The sequence below is a fragment of the Ochlerotatus camptorhynchus genome, unplaced genomic scaffold (assembly GCF_037179485.1).
Source record: "Ochlerotatus camptorhynchus isolate MF236.1 unplaced genomic scaffold, CSIRO-AGI_Acam_v1.1 ptg000056l, whole genome shotgun sequence".
NCBI lineage: Eukaryota > Metazoa > Arthropoda > Insecta > Diptera > Culicidae > Ochlerotatus > Ochlerotatus camptorhynchus.
In genome coordinates, this window is record NW_027040546.1 from 1269509 (window position 1) to 1285248 (window position 15740).

Consider the following 15740-nt stretch of genomic DNA (forward strand, 5'->3'; position numbering starts at 1 on the left):
TAATGTAATTTTTCATGTTAATATGTTAGATATTAGTATTTATTGTAGAACAATAATGTATGGGTCATTCCATCTCAAGTGACCGAACAATTTCATCGACCCTCTTCGATTCGAACCAAAATTGGTGGAACTACTTATTTAAAGCCAAAATTTAAAAAAAATAAGAGGTTCCATCCAAGACACGACCGTCAGGGATGTGACGTGGTGGAATTTGAAATTGGAACGCCTTGGGAAAGTTTCACGTAAGATGTTCAATAAGGCGAAAATCACTTCTGATTGGACTCAATATAAGAAAACCCTATCTGAATATAATAATGAAATACGGAAATCTAGGCGGTCTTGGATTCAAATGTGTGAAAATATAAACAGTACTCCTATAGTCGTGAGATTACCGAAAACTTTTGCGAAAGACCATATAATTGAACTTGGTAATCTTAAATGTCATGATGGAAATTTAATGATGGTTCGGTATTGTGTGTGGAATCAGATAATTCTGATTCTGTTGGTGAAATGTGTTCTATAGAGACCTTTTCCAGTGTCTCAGAGAACAGAAAACACCATACCAGATATAGCTGATGAAAGTTTCACAATTGCCAGAGTGGAGAATGCTGTGAGATCTGCGAGTGTGGATGGCATATTCCCGACACTACTTCAAAACGGTGAAGCAATGCTGATTCCGTCTCCAACTAAGATTTATAAGGCAAGTTTAAGATTAAACTACATTCCATCAAAATGGAGCTTGGTAAAAGTTATATACATACCGAAAAACGGGAGGCGTGATAAAACGCAGCCAAAAGCATTTAGCCCCATTAGTCTCTCATAAATTTTACTGAAGACTATGGAAAAGGTGTTGAATGACTTCATCAATTCAACTTACATGTTAACGCATCCAATATCTAATTTTCAGTTTGCGTACCAATCTGGAAAATCAACAGTTACTGCTCTCCATACTTTGGTAACTAAAATCGAAAAATCACTTTCAGTTAAGGAAATCGCTCTTTGTTCTTTTTTGGATATTGAAGGAGCTTTTGACAACGCATCCTATTCTTCTATGGTTGACGCCATGAAGAAAAGGAACTTCGACACGCACATCGTCAACTTGATTCATAGGTACTATGCTTGCAAAAAGAAAAGTCACTTCTGGGCTGGGAAGCTCATCTATAACAGTAAAGACAACGCAAGGCTGTCCTCAAGGAGGAGTCCTCTCACCACTAATGTCGTCTTTAGTTGTAGATGATCTTCTAAGAAGCCTAGAGGCGAAAGGTTTCGAAGTTGTGGGCTTTGCGGATGATATAGTCATCGTAGTTAGAGGAAAGATTGACGCTATCATTTCAGAAAGAATGCAACAGGCTCTAAAGTTTACCCAACCTTGGTGTATTAAGGAGGGCCTAAATATTAATCCGTCAAAAGTAGTAATCGCTCCTTTTACTAAAAAGAGGAAGTTCAACCTAAAGGAGTTCAAGCTTGCAGGAGAACAGATCCATCTTAGTGAACAGGTCAAATACCTAGGAGTTATATTGGATGCCAAGTTGAATTGGAATGCTCAGATTGATTCTGTGATCAACAAAGCAACCACTGCCCTGTGGTTATGATCCAAAACTGTTTGTAGAAAATGGAGTTTGAAACCAACAATGACAATGTGGATTTACACATTAGTAATCCGTCCAAAAGTAACTTATGCTTCGTTAGTGTGGTGGCTAAAAACGAAATAGGCTACCGCACAGAGGATGCTGGCAAAACTACAACGTTTAGCATGGTGCGATGCGCAGCACCCCATCAAAAGCGTTAGATGCAATTCTCAATATACTGCCCTTGCATGAATACGTGCAACTAGAAGCGGAAAAAAGGGCTCTAAGGCTCAAAAGGTCTAAAAAAGTCATGCCTGGTAACCTGGTTGATCATCTAAGCATTTTACAATACTTCCAAAGAGGACCAGTGATGAGTATGAATGGAGACTGGATGAAACCAGAGGACAATTATGACACTCCCTTCAACGTATGTGAAATGTTGCGTTCGGATCGGGAAGTCGGTGGTCCTAGCGTTCGTCAAGGCTCAATTATATTTTTCACAGATGGCTCAAAAATTGGAACACAAACAGCTGCAGGAATCTTTGGCCCTGGGACAAATATTTCAGTAGCGATGGGACATTGTCCAACAGTGTGGCCATCTGTAATTTTTCTGACAGTCAAGCAGCGCTAAAAGCGCTTCGTGCTTACAAATGTACATCAAAGATTGTTTGGGAATGTATTCTCTTGTTGCGACAGCTGTGCAAACAGAACTCAGTAAACTTATATTGGGTTCTGGTTGATATGTCTTGGATACAAGCTCTTTTATCAGTCATTTGTGGCCCTGAAAAGGACTTGAGTTGAAAAGGAATGTGAATAGTGACTCATTGAAAATTAAAAAATTGTTTATTTTAAGCATATTTGTAGTAAAATTTCCAATCGATTGGCTTGTTTAGAATTACAATCCATCCGCTATTGACAGAGTTATATGTGGTCAAAACCTGACCACTTTTCGTAATGCGGTCAACTATGGTTTTTTGAAATTGCACCCCCAATATGTTGCCGAAAGACATTATCCTACGTCAAAAATCTAAAGTTTTGTGCCAATCTTACCTCCCTTTAATTTTTGCATATCTCTGTCACATGGCAACATATTTTTTGATTTATAATCGCAAAGTTGGCAACACTGTGGAAATTCAATAGGTCTGTTCCCGTATTTCCTTTTCTGTAAGATTTTGCACAGCAAAATGCAAAAGCATGTTCCCGTACTTGCTGCACCGTATTATTTTCTCAAAGCAACTGCAGCTGCAGCAACGTAGAGCAAAAGCAAAAAATCAAGTTGGGAAACAGACCTAATAATCGTTTAAAATCCTTCAAAACGGATGTGTTTATTGGTTCTAGAGGTATGCAAAAATGAAAATTGGTGTTTATTTAAAATCGGCAAAAAGGGAAGGGTAGTAACTAGAGCCACGAGTAGTCCGATTGGCATAGCATAGCATAAACCAGTTTACACAATGTCGTAGATGGTACGAGCCTCGTACTATGAAGAAGGAGCCCCACCGTCATCCGTTGCTGTTAGATAGTAATTTGTGAATACTAACTAACCTAACTACCTCTTAGATAAAGGATGTGTCTCCCTCCAACAGACCAGAGCTGTCCTGGCCACGTCCTTGCATCTGGTGGGGAAGGGAGAGGAATGTTAGTCCGATACTTACTTAAGAGAGATGCAGAGCACTCTACGACCCCTCATAAACATCACGGAAAAGGCAGAATTTTGTTAGTAGTGAGGGTAAGCCATAGGATACGCCCAGCCGGCAGTGATGGCAATCGTTATATCAAGTATTTAAGCTATGAAAGCTGTTAGTAGTTCATCTGTTGGCCGTTCTTGATGCTCATTTCCTAAAAACATTATTCAAAACAGTCTTCAGCTTTCGGAATTGATAAACGTTATCATCTCGATCCTGTTGCTTCTTTGCACCTGAAAATTTCGTTGTTCCTAAGCATATGCACAATTCATTCTGATCGATGGGAGGTTCTCATGGTGCTGCATTGTCCCTTGGGTATCCTGACTTCTTGCGGTCTGAAAAATAAAATATACAGATTTGATTTTTTGTGTCATCTGAGGTTATCAAAGCAGCTTAAGAATCATTAGCCTTCGTAAAAATGAGTTTCTCCATAGTTGAAAATGCCATTATCAGGATTTGCTGCAATAGAATGATTAAAATCATGAGATCATAAGCATATTTGCATGCTATACAACAGCTAACGTGAATGGAAAATGCTTTATGCTGAGAGAGTATTGTAAAAATTAAGAATTACCATGTAGGTAATCAGCACTCGCTACCATTAAGCGTAGATTACCCTAGTCAATATATCCGCATTTATTGCATTTTTCCATTCATTTCTACTTTCCTCTCTTACAATCGATCATTCACACACATTCAGTGCTACGTATATCACCTTATCAATACCACCTATGTTAAGTGGACCCTACACGTTTGCTCTTATTGACAATAACCGTATTGTCAATACATTCTATATTTACGCCAATACATCGGTATTGACAATAATTCTGTATTCACATCATCAATATTATTGTCAATAAGTCCCATTCACGTCAATATATTGATACGTGTGGGGTTCCCTTTATGCGTTTCCACTTCAGAAAAAGAGAGAGACTATCGTTTCCACAAGCTTTAAAAGGGTACACTATGCTACACACACTTCTTCGGTCACTTTTTCGACTATGAGACTGTATTTATTCTGTTTACCGGGGGCGACCCCGGCGTAGTGGTTAGCATCCATACCTCTCACGCCAAAGTCACGAGTTCAAATCTCACCCCCGGACAGGTCACGAAAGACCCAAGAGCGTTAAAGTGACTAAAAAAAAAAAAAAAAAAAAATTATTCTGTTTACCGCCTTTACGAAGCACAAACACTATAAAGGTGTATTCAGATCTAAGCGTACATTAGCGGAGCGGAGCAAAATTTGCGTTGGAATGAGAGAGACAACTAGTACTTTTGTACTTTTGTCCCTCTCGTACCTTCGCAAAATCTCTCTCCGCGCGTGAAATATCGCTCAGATCTGAATACACCTTAATCGTACGAAATAATGTCTTTCCTGTTTTACTCACACTCACTTCTTTTGACTTCGAAAGCTTCCGAATCCGAGTATTCATTCAAACACTTTTACACTCAAGTTAAAATATATAATTCACCAACTTTTAGCAAAACCACTTATGGGCCAAGTCAATTTCTTACTCCCTATATTAAAACACACGAAATTCTCGCCTCCATTCAGGCAACCTATAACGCTGGCTGACCCCAGTGACGACAACTTTCCCACAGCACACATTTTTCTTCGTCGTCAAACACTGCTAACAAACTTCGTTTTGTCTTCACTGTGATAGCTTATCAATTCCACTTATTTATAACAACAACTCCACCAAATTGTACATTCATTGAAGCACTTTTCACTCGCGTAAATGCGCCGAAATTAAAATTCGCTAGAAAGAGCTACCAATGTGACCGCTCGGTAGGACTGCCACATTAGTCCAAATCGACCTTGAATAGATAGTCAAATCGGAGAAGATTGATCCACTTGAAATGGAATGACGCATGATGTCTTGATATTTCTATTTTCTGAAATTCAAAATATAGTTTCACGTGGCCTTTCCTCGATCGCGCCTGATCTATTGTTCGGTTGGTGTGAAAGTCATGCTTGTGTTCAAGCGCTTTTGGTGCATTTTCATTGATAATAGATGCTGCGATCATGTAGCTTTGATCATTGAAGTGAATGACTGGTACTTATGATGAAAGTTCCAGCCACGCAGAATGAGATGTGGTATTGATTAATTATAATTAACTGTCTTTACTATTAATTCCGGCTGGTAAATGGCTGGACACTGTGTACCACTTGTATGACACGTTCCTGTAGGTATGAAATAGGCTCCAATTAGTGATCGAATCTTCTTAACAATAACTAGAAGAGGAAATCTCATTTAGCTGTTGTTTCCTTATTGATTTTGTTAAAATTGTTTTGCGTGACAGTCGCCATCATCACTAGATTTGAATAGTGACATAAACTCACGATCAGATGTTCGTAGCGCAACGACCGCTTGTATTTTTTCCTCTGTTCGGGACCTAAAACCACTGCGACCAGTAATTTGATCTATTGTAGTATATCCGTGTCCTTAGTTTAGTGCATGTCGTATTACTCCATCACTATTGAGAAATGATGAAGTATTCGGTTTTGATACAGTTGTCATTCTTGCCTTCATCGCAAGGAATCGATTCTAATTGAAAGGGCCCGCTATTTATACCCTTCAGAGTGTTGGAATACCTTCCAAAGGCGCGCCCCTTTGTCAGTCAAAATTGGATTCCTTAGCAACAAAATTAAAGAATTAAATCAATAGTGACAATTAGACTGATGCAAAATTTGAAATTTTCGCTCCACAGTGTTCAAACGGTTCAAAATTGGGCCCTGATTAGCCTCCCAAAATTTGAATTCATTTAGTCAGAAACTGACTTGGCACAAACCATTTGAAGTTTATATGGGAATTACTATGGAGAAACTATAATTTTGGTTCATATCTATCTCAAAATTCACCAGTTAACTCTACTTTAGAAAATGATAGCTGCGCTTGTTGAAAATTTTCTCAGCTACAACTTTGTTCAAGATCACTTTTCGATCAAATGTAAGGAACAAAAAATATTAATGATTCAAGATGTCTTATGATTATGCTCAATCAACGGTTCAGCAGGCAACATTGGTGTTTATGGCGCGTAGAATAGAGTACAAAAATCATGGCTACTATGTCACACTGCAGAATACAGTGTTGCCCGCAATACAGTTGCTTAATCTTGCCATAAGATTATCATTCTGTTAAACAATTAATAACTATTTAATTTAGCGTTTGGCTGAAACATGATTTTCTGCAAAGTTGTAGCTGATAAAAATTCTCATAACAATAGCAATAGAAATTGTTAATAGTACAATATGTAAAAAGGCTAGAAGACAATGAAAAAAAAAAAAAAAACGTTTTGTTTTACCATAGTAATTTCCATATAAACTTCAAATGCAATTCGTTCGAGCATGCATTGGTAATAGAAATTTTGATTGGCAAGTGCTCACTACCGTAGGGATCTTGAATTACTTTCCACGAGCAATCCAACGATAGTGAACTCGAACTGAGGGAGAGGTCTAATCTACTTTCTCTTGCTGGAGATTTGGCCACTCGTGTTACTTCCCCTTGTATTTAGAATTGTCATATTGAAGTTATCGCAAAGGTCGTATATCAGGGTTGAGCGGTTGTCATCGTACAGTTCCCCCCAGCCTGTACCGTGGGAGTTAAAATCTCCTATGATCAACCGAGGCTCAGATAAAGCTGAGCAGATATCTGAGAGACCTTGGCGAGAAATCGCAGTTCTTGGAGAAAGATATACTGAGGCAATACTGAGACTTTTACCTCAAATATTTACCTGACATGCGACAACTTCAATGCCTGTCACGAAAGGCAGATCGATTCTATGGAAGGAATGGAACTTATTAATCCCAAGAAGCACCCCTCCATACGAATCTGCTCGATCAAGACGAATAATGTTAAAATCGTGGAAAGGGAGATCGGTGTCTGAAGAAAGCCATGTTTCACAAAGAGCAAATGCATCACAAAGTGAGTTGTGAAGTAAAAATTGGAATGTGTCAAGTTTCGGTATAAGACTTCTACAGTTCCAATGAAGAACAGAGATCATATCCCTGACCTCATTCGGAAAATTATCCATCAAAGGATATGATCGACGCAAGGAAGGACCACCTAGAAGCTAGTTGCTTCAAAAGAGTTTTCACAAATGGAAGCACTAAATTAATAATGTTCCTAGTTGAGTCAGAGACGTTGAATATATTGAAGATGTTCTCCACAATTCGAGAAAACGTGATCATGGCATCATGCTCTTGCTGATTATTCAGCTATTTTTCTGGCTGAAAAACTGGGATATCTGGGGTTTTAAATGATCCCGGAAGTGGCGGAAAGTCTTTGTTAAAATTACTAACTTTAAATCCCGGTGGTGGGGGTTTTGCTACATTTCCGCTACCTCTTAAATTTGTCAAGGTAGGTTGAGAGTCCGTACGAGAGGCCTTACGAGGTTTTTGGGTGACGTTTGTTTTGGACCACTTCCTCGTGTTGCCGTTAAAGACAAAAGGACTACTCTCTAAGTACTACTAAATTATCGGACAAAATGGGCCGCAGTCAGTAATGAGCAAAAGGCGGACGCAGATCTTTTGCCTGTAGACTTGAAGACATACTTAAAGTTTCCGCGTACCAACCTGGTCTATACAAGATGTGGATATCTAGTCCTGACGTTTGTGTTGGAAGAGGGAAAAATGTAAACTTTGCGGGAAACGAAACGATGATGACGATGTCATAAGACTCGAAAGCTAATTTTCGAAATAAGAAGTAAAACAATTGTATTCGTTTGTGACGTCGCCGGGAAATATCAGCTGGTGGTTTGTATTTTTATGATAACTCCTTACTTGAAAAGAGCAAAAACTCTCAAACAGGCTGCTTTTTCATGGTATACAGTATGGTAATTCAATAATCAATAAATTTAGTGGCAAACCATTCATAAATTTTGGTAACATACATAAATTCTATAATCCATATTAAATTTCTTCTGCAAGCGCCGATCGAAACAAACGTTATAACGTCACAACAAGTGTGATTGAGTAAACGAAAGAAACGAATAGTGCGAAACAAAATAAAAGCCGAGGGAAAAACGAAGTTCACCAATACATTTAGGCCTACAATTCGAGACCTTGTATAGACCAGGATGTCCGCGTACATCGTACGGGTTAGGCAAAAGGTGTGCGTTTGACATTATACTGTCGCATTAATGGCCCTTCGCTCATTTTCAACTTCTATTCAATTTTCATACTGCCGTACTCTAACAGAACTATCCACCTACTCTCTGCTAAAGATCATTCTCTAGCTAATAAATTCTCACACTAAACCTTCATGTTAGTATTTCCAACCGTCTCTTACTGTTTTTTGGATATGACCGAAAAACTAACGACCATTCATAGGAAAGTTATGAAAATGAAAACGGTCATTTTATGTTTGTTTGTTTTATGATTTTCTTAGAATGGCATGCCATTAATTATTGGGTAAATACTCAAACACGTTAAGAGATTATCTGAAATTTTCACCAGAACGATTGCATCACTTATCAAGGCGAACCCAAGCTACTAACAAAATATTCCTCCTGTGATATTTGTGGGAATGCACGATCCCCAAAATAACGAAGGTCGCTCTACTATTCCTTCCCTACTTCCACCTGATTGCAAGGACGTGGCCGACGCCGATATTGATCTTTAATATTTGGAGTCACTGAAACTTATACAATAAGAATGAAAGGGCACTCCTAACCCCATTTAGTTGAATTATTGTGCAATTTCACTTGTTCTGACCAATTAAGGAATAGCAACCATTTGATATTCTCATGAAGGAATCATCTCCCAGTGTGATAAATGAGTTGTGAGCACTTCAAGTTGAATTGTACAGTAGCCTTTATCTGTAAAATAACTGCTCATGTTGTAAAGATGGAGTCAAACTCCAAGACAGAAAAATTACTTTTGAGCATTGGCATTTTGATTCTTCAATTTTATTAATAATTATGTTTGTTTTTGGCCAGGTTTTTGTTTTGAATTATTGTTTGAATTCGTAATTCAGTTACAATTCTCTTTAATCAAGTTTATTAATGTGAATACGAGACATAAATAGTTAATTTCTCATTCGTTCTGCTTCAACTCTAATTTCAGAGAGTTGAAGAATTGCACTGTTTTTTACGGATCTCTTTATTTAACATAGGTTCCAAATAATTAATGTATATTTTTTGCCCTGGGACCGAGTTTATGCTATAAGTGCCATAAGTGAACCTTTTGTCATAAGTGTCATAAATCAGTTATAAAACTCGCAAAATGCAATTCATTCGACCGTAGTTCACATCGTGCCACACAGTTTTCGGTTCCGGAACCCTCAATTTAACAAGGGTGCGTAATTTAAGATGATTTGCGAAATTTTTCCTATAATTCACAACACAAATAATCCCACTATCCATCGGACCATGGATCGTTTCGCCTTTGCTACCACACCGAATGCTATCGATTTTGCCTTACAACTGTCTTTTGAGAACGTCATTTTTGGTGCTAATTCTTATTTCATCTAAATGTGTTTGTGTGTGTTTTTTATCTTTCAGCATGGAAGGATCGGATATCTGCTTCGAAGTGGTCAGACGTGCCGTGGCCGGATTCGTGTACAGCGAAGCAGTAGCGTGGTAAGTGTGACGTAGGTAGATGTGGGTGGGCTTTTCCTTCACTTTTATTCTCGTGGCTATAGAGAGGCTAGGAATCCCGGGTGGTGTAGTGTTGAATAAACGATAGTCATTCGGATTAATGCCAGGGATGAGGAAGGAAAAAAACAGGCAGCTAGTCGACAGTCCATTGGCCGAGTGTTCAGATAGAATGTGTATGGTTTGACTTATCGATTCCCGATAGCTACATCATAAATCTGATTGGGCGAAATATGATCTAGCTAACAAACATCCAGGGCACCCGCGAGTTAAGCCCTTGCTTAATCAGATGATGGGAAAAATACGGGTTGGGCTTTGCTAGCGATTTGCGAAGCTGGACGCAACCAACCAATCAACCGAGGCAGGATAGCATCCCGAGCAAAGGCCAACATCAAAATGATAGTAAATAGATATCGAAAGTTTGATTTTAGTTTACGATTGACAAATAGGACAGAACATCAAATTTAATACTCGTTTTGTTATCAACAGTAAAAACGTACATCAAATTAAGTTTTCAGTTTGCTCTTACTGATAGCAGAATTAGTTTTCAATTTGATGTTTGTTTTGCTTTCGATTTTAATATTTTAACCGTTAAAACGACCAAAACGACAAAAACCAGAGTAATCATTCTTAGCTACATCAAAACATCAAATTTTGTTTTCAATTTGAGCTCACACTTTGCTCGGGATGTTTGCATCGGGGAATCTCGAATCTTTTAGGCTTGCGAGAGAAAGACCGTATACATTACATTAGGGTAATTGAATTAGCCAATAATGGAGCAATCGGGTGCAGAATTCCGTGATGGGTCGCTATTTACTGATGGACTGACTTCCATCAGACTTGGCAAAGTTTTGCTAAATTACGTCAGGGTAGTTGATTTCTGCACTCGACTACACAACTCGATGTTGGGAATTGAACCAACTTTCTATAACCGGTATAATTCAAATAATCTCTTTCGTCCACAGCCATTACATGCGCCAGATTCTGGAGGCTCTGCGCTACTGCCACGAGAACGATATCATTCATCGGGATATGCGACCGGCATGTGCCCTCCTGGCGACCGCCGACAACTCCGCTCCCGTCAAACTGGGTGGTTTCGGATCCGCCGTACAGCTGCCCAATGGACGTGATTCGGTGGAAACGCATGGTAAGTTGTTCCTCATTGGTGTTGTTGTCGTTGCATTTCTTATCACAACCCTCATCGGTCTCTTGTTCGCCGCAGCAAACGTTGGTCTCCGTTGTTTCGTTTCCACCCGAGCGCGACCGGCATGTGCCATTCGCTTGATTGTTTTCAGCCGTAGGTTTTCTGAATCTATGGCCTTCCCTACGGGGCAACCCTGACCTGTAGCAGTTTCAATGCTACATTTTCGCGCCCGGTAATTAATTTGAGAATAACCTTTGCATTCGACCGCAGCAGCCGCTGTTGTGAATAGCACCCGAAAAAAGTGGTCTCCTCCATTCGCAAGTATACCAACTGGGTGGTGTTTGCAGGCGCGTACGTGTTCATTAACACATTGAATTCAGTCCGGTTGTTTGCGTAAATGAGTGTGTGTGTGTGTGTGTAGGGGGAGGTTTATATGTGCATATAGCAAGTGTGCGCTTATGCACACAAAAAACGTTCCGCTCATCTAGGAAGGACAGTGAGGCGGTGTAGGGAAGGGGTTGGCCACTTCTTGTGCTGAACTTTTCCGTTCGCCGTCGGTCATGGAGAGGTTTATGAGTGGGGATGTGGTTCTGACAATATGGTGTTTGAGTTGGAGAAAGTGCTGAAATTTGTTTGATGAAAGCTTAGCATGTTTTATGAAGCAGTAGTTGATTGTTGATAGAAAAACAGAGCTATTGCCTTAGCTGGTGGTTGGTATTGATCTAAAAAGCATAAATATAAATGTATGCTTTTGGTAGGGTAGAGCGCCTCTTCAACGTAATCGTCCATTTCCGTTCTATCAATAATATCAATGATTTCATCGTGCACAAATCAATAGTGCATTTGATCTGATACGCTAGATCATAAGCTACAAGACAAAGCCTATTAGAGCGCATTGTATGAATATTTACACTCATTGTTCCTATAAACAAAAGTAGCGCTGCTAACGATTTTGATTTCATAGGATGAAGAAAATCCAATGGCAATTAAATGCATTAGGACGGAATTGAAACTCGTAGGGCGCATCTTGAATCAAGAAGCAGTGATAGATTTTTAATCGATTATCTTGTAGTAAAGGTTTTCCTTGCTTATGGTTAAAATGGACATATCACATGGTGGTTGGTACGATTTCAATTTATGTCGAGCTGGTAGACAAGCCGTTTTAGCAAGTTGAAACTGACTGATTTGTCCTTGCATACTTTTCGCAGAATGCTAATAAAAATAGCTAATAGAATACAACATAGTCGAATTTTCAATTGCACTACTGACTTCTGGAAAATGTTGTTTGAAAATAACAATCTGGATTTTACGGTGCAATGACAAAACCAGGTAGCGTGACCAACATGTTAATGTTAATGAAATTTGTCCCTTTTCCGTTTAAGACGCAAAAGATCCAAATTGTACCAGATGTTCGAGTTGTTCTAAGAAACAAACTTTTGCTCAACTAGTTGATTTGTACACGTTTTCAAAGCGTTATTATGAACAGCTGTAGATTCATCTAAGTTACCGGCCGCGAATGGAAAATCCACGCTCCTCTCAACAAGATTCGAAACAGCGTGCTCCGAATTTTTCCTCCAGTACTTCAATTTTACAAAATTATCGTTATCGTTAACATGGTCTAAGACATTAATCACCAAGGTCTCCTGATCGGTTATTTTTAAATCAGTATCCGTAACTGAACAAATGGAATCAAAATTGGAATAAACGTGGTTAATTAAAGTTCTTTTGTGCCTGGAAATACGCGTATATTCATTTACCGTTTGCTGTAAATAAAATAAAACTCAGCTAAACGCTTCAAATGATTCGAATTATGGTTATGACGCCAATTAATATTAAAGTCACCAGCTAATATATTTAATTTACTAGAATCAAGGAATGTCTTGAGCCAGTTCTCTAAAACTTCAACAAAACGCTGATCACTAGAACTAAGAGAATGATACAAAACACTATAATTACCCATTTTCATGCCACGTACAACTGTAATGCCCAAGAACCAGTTGCCATCATATTCGTTAGTACGAAGGTTGAATTAAACTGATTCTTTGACAGTGTGTCTAAAATGCGATAAACAAGCAGCAACAATATTTCCCGGAATACTATACTATCAAAAGCTTTGGTTTCTACAATATGAGTTTCAGATAACAAAACTAAAAGAGGACGTTTTTCTTCCACATTAGCATTACTAGTATTAGTTAGTTATTACTAGTAGTTTGTTGACAACCCCGCAATATTCAAATACAAAAAAATCGAATTGATTCACATTCCTGGAACTTGGCTGCTATTGATTGAAACGCAAGCTGCTTTTAGTCTGATCAAAAAGTCTTTTATAAACTAAATAGTCTGAACTAAATGCGGCATGGTTGACGTCCAAGTTCATTTTACTTTCCTTATTAATTTTCAAACAATTAAAACATTTCAATACAGTTGACGTACACTCCGACGTTTTGTGTTGTTAGCTGCACCTAGAGCATCTATCACCATTTTTGCAATCCATGCTCTTGTGCCCAAATTCCCCACATTTGAAGCATCTCAACACATCAATCGCGGGAACTATCAGGTACCGATCAAACCCTACATTTACTTTTTTCGCTCATAACAGACATTTATTCGTATCGACATCGACTTCAATTACAACACTAAACTTGTTATTTTTAAAACTTCCGCGAATCTCACATTTTCTTGAAAAACATCATCATTATTATCATTATTAATAATTACTTATTTACGTTTGCGTTCGGTTTTTTGGTCCGATTCCGACTGAATCGTCCTAGATACATTGCGCTGGTCGTTCGTTACAGCTAATTGTTTTTCTGCAGTAATTTAAAAAAAAATGGGTTTTTCATATTGTCCAATGTTTCACATATTGATTTTTCAATACCATTTACATTTCGGCTAATGTCTGCCATCCCGCTTTTTAACACTCCGAATACGATGCCTCCGACAAACGTGTAACGGCAAGTTTGCAATGACATAACCAGGCTTGGGAATTGTCAACCTCATGATGATAAACTATGTAACAACGACAACAACAAAAAGTCAACGCTTATCTGACAAGCACGATGCAACAAAATTCTGCTTGGGCTGTCTCTCGACGAAACATTTTCTATTCTTGTCTTTCTCTCATTTGGTCACGAAACATCTGTTGCGTGACGTTTTCCAGAATGACTTAGTTGTTTCACGTACGTCGGACGACAAGATTGACGGAAACTGTCGACATGGTTATTGACGAAAAAAGTCTGTCATGTCATTCTTCCATTCTGTCGCGACAAAACTTCCGTTGGTCGTTTTCTAATAAATGGATGTCGCTTTGGATGCGAGACATAACAAGATAGAAATAACTGGAATTGTGTTGTTTTGATGTGATTTCACCTCTGACTCGAAGTAGGTAGCTTGAATCTTGGCGCTGAGTTTCGTGTTTGCAGTGATGGGTATTTTTGGAACGGACAGAACTGAAAGCTGCCGAAAATCGATGTTTGGAATCCAAGATGGCGGCGTCCGGTTTAAAAAAAAAGTGGGAAATACTGCCAAATACCCTTCAATATGTATATTTTTGGAATCTGAATGACGTCAAGAGACCGAAAATCGATGTCCAGCGCCATCTGGAAATCAAAGATGGCGGCTGCCGATTTCAGAAAAAAAGTGGGAAATACTACCAAATACCATTCAATATGTATATTTTTGGAATCGGGATGACCTCTAGAGACCAAATATCGATATGCAGCGCCATCTTGAAATCCAAGATGGCGGCTTCCAATTTCAGAAAAAGTGGGAAATACTGCCAAATACCCATCAATATGTATATTTTTGGAATCGGGATGACCTCTAGAGACCAAATATCGATATCCAGCGCCATCTTGAAATCCAAGATGGCGGCTTCCGATTTCAGAAAAAGTGGGAAATACTGCCAAATACCCTTCAATATGTATATTTTTGGAATCGGTATGGCCTCTCGAGACCAAATATCGATATCCATCTTGAAATCCAAGACGGCGGCTTTTAATTTCAGAAAAAAGCGGGAAATACTGCCAAATACCCATCAATATGTATATTTTTGGAATCGGAATGACGTTTCGAGACCAAAAATCGATATCCAGCGCCGTCTTGAAATCCAAGATGGCGGCTTCCAATATCAGAAAAAGTGGGAAATACTGCCAAATACACTTCAATATGTATATTTTTGGAATCGGGATGACGTCTCGAGACCAAAAATCGATATCCAGCGCCACCTTGAAATCCAATATGGCGGCTTCCGATTTCAGAAAAAGTGGGAAATACTGCCAAATACCCTTCAATATGTATATTTTTGGAATCGGTATGACCTCTAGAGACCAAATATCGATATCCAGCGCCATCTTGAAATCCAAGATGGCGGCTTCCAATTTCAGAAAAAGTGGGAAATACTGCCAAATACCCTTCAATATGTATATTTTTGGAATCGGTATGACCTCAAGAGACCAAATATTGATATCCAGCGCCATCTTGAAATCCAAGATGGTGGCTTTTAATTTCAGAAAAAGTGGGAAATACTGCCAAATACCCATCAATATGTATATTTTTGGAATCGGGATGACCTCTAGAGACCGAAAATCGATATCAAGCGACATCTTGAAATCCAAGATGGTGGCTTCCAATTTCAGAAAAAGTGGGAAATACTGCCAAATACACTTCAATATGTATATTTTCGGAATCGGGATGACCTCTAGAGACCAAATGTCGATATCCAGCGCCATCTTGAAATCCAAGATGGCG

At 38.8% G+C, this 15740-nt stretch overlaps 1 protein-coding gene across 5 annotated transcripts in view; it reads left to right on the forward strand.

The window, feature by feature from the left end:
* The window catches only part of LOC135717477 (peripheral plasma membrane protein CASK-like), an 850957-nt gene that overhangs the window by 277419 nt on the left and 557798 nt on the right, over nucleotides 1-15740 (forward strand). For all 5 annotated transcript variants that reach the window (XM_065239577.1, XM_065239576.1, XM_065239575.1 and 2 more), the window contains exons 4-5: nucleotides 9755-9832; nucleotides 10813-10994. In XM_065239577.1, coding sequence (XP_065095649.1) covers nucleotides 9755-9832; nucleotides 10813-10994 — 260 coding nt within the window. The remainder of the gene's footprint in view (nucleotides 1-9754; nucleotides 9833-10812; nucleotides 10995-15740) is intronic.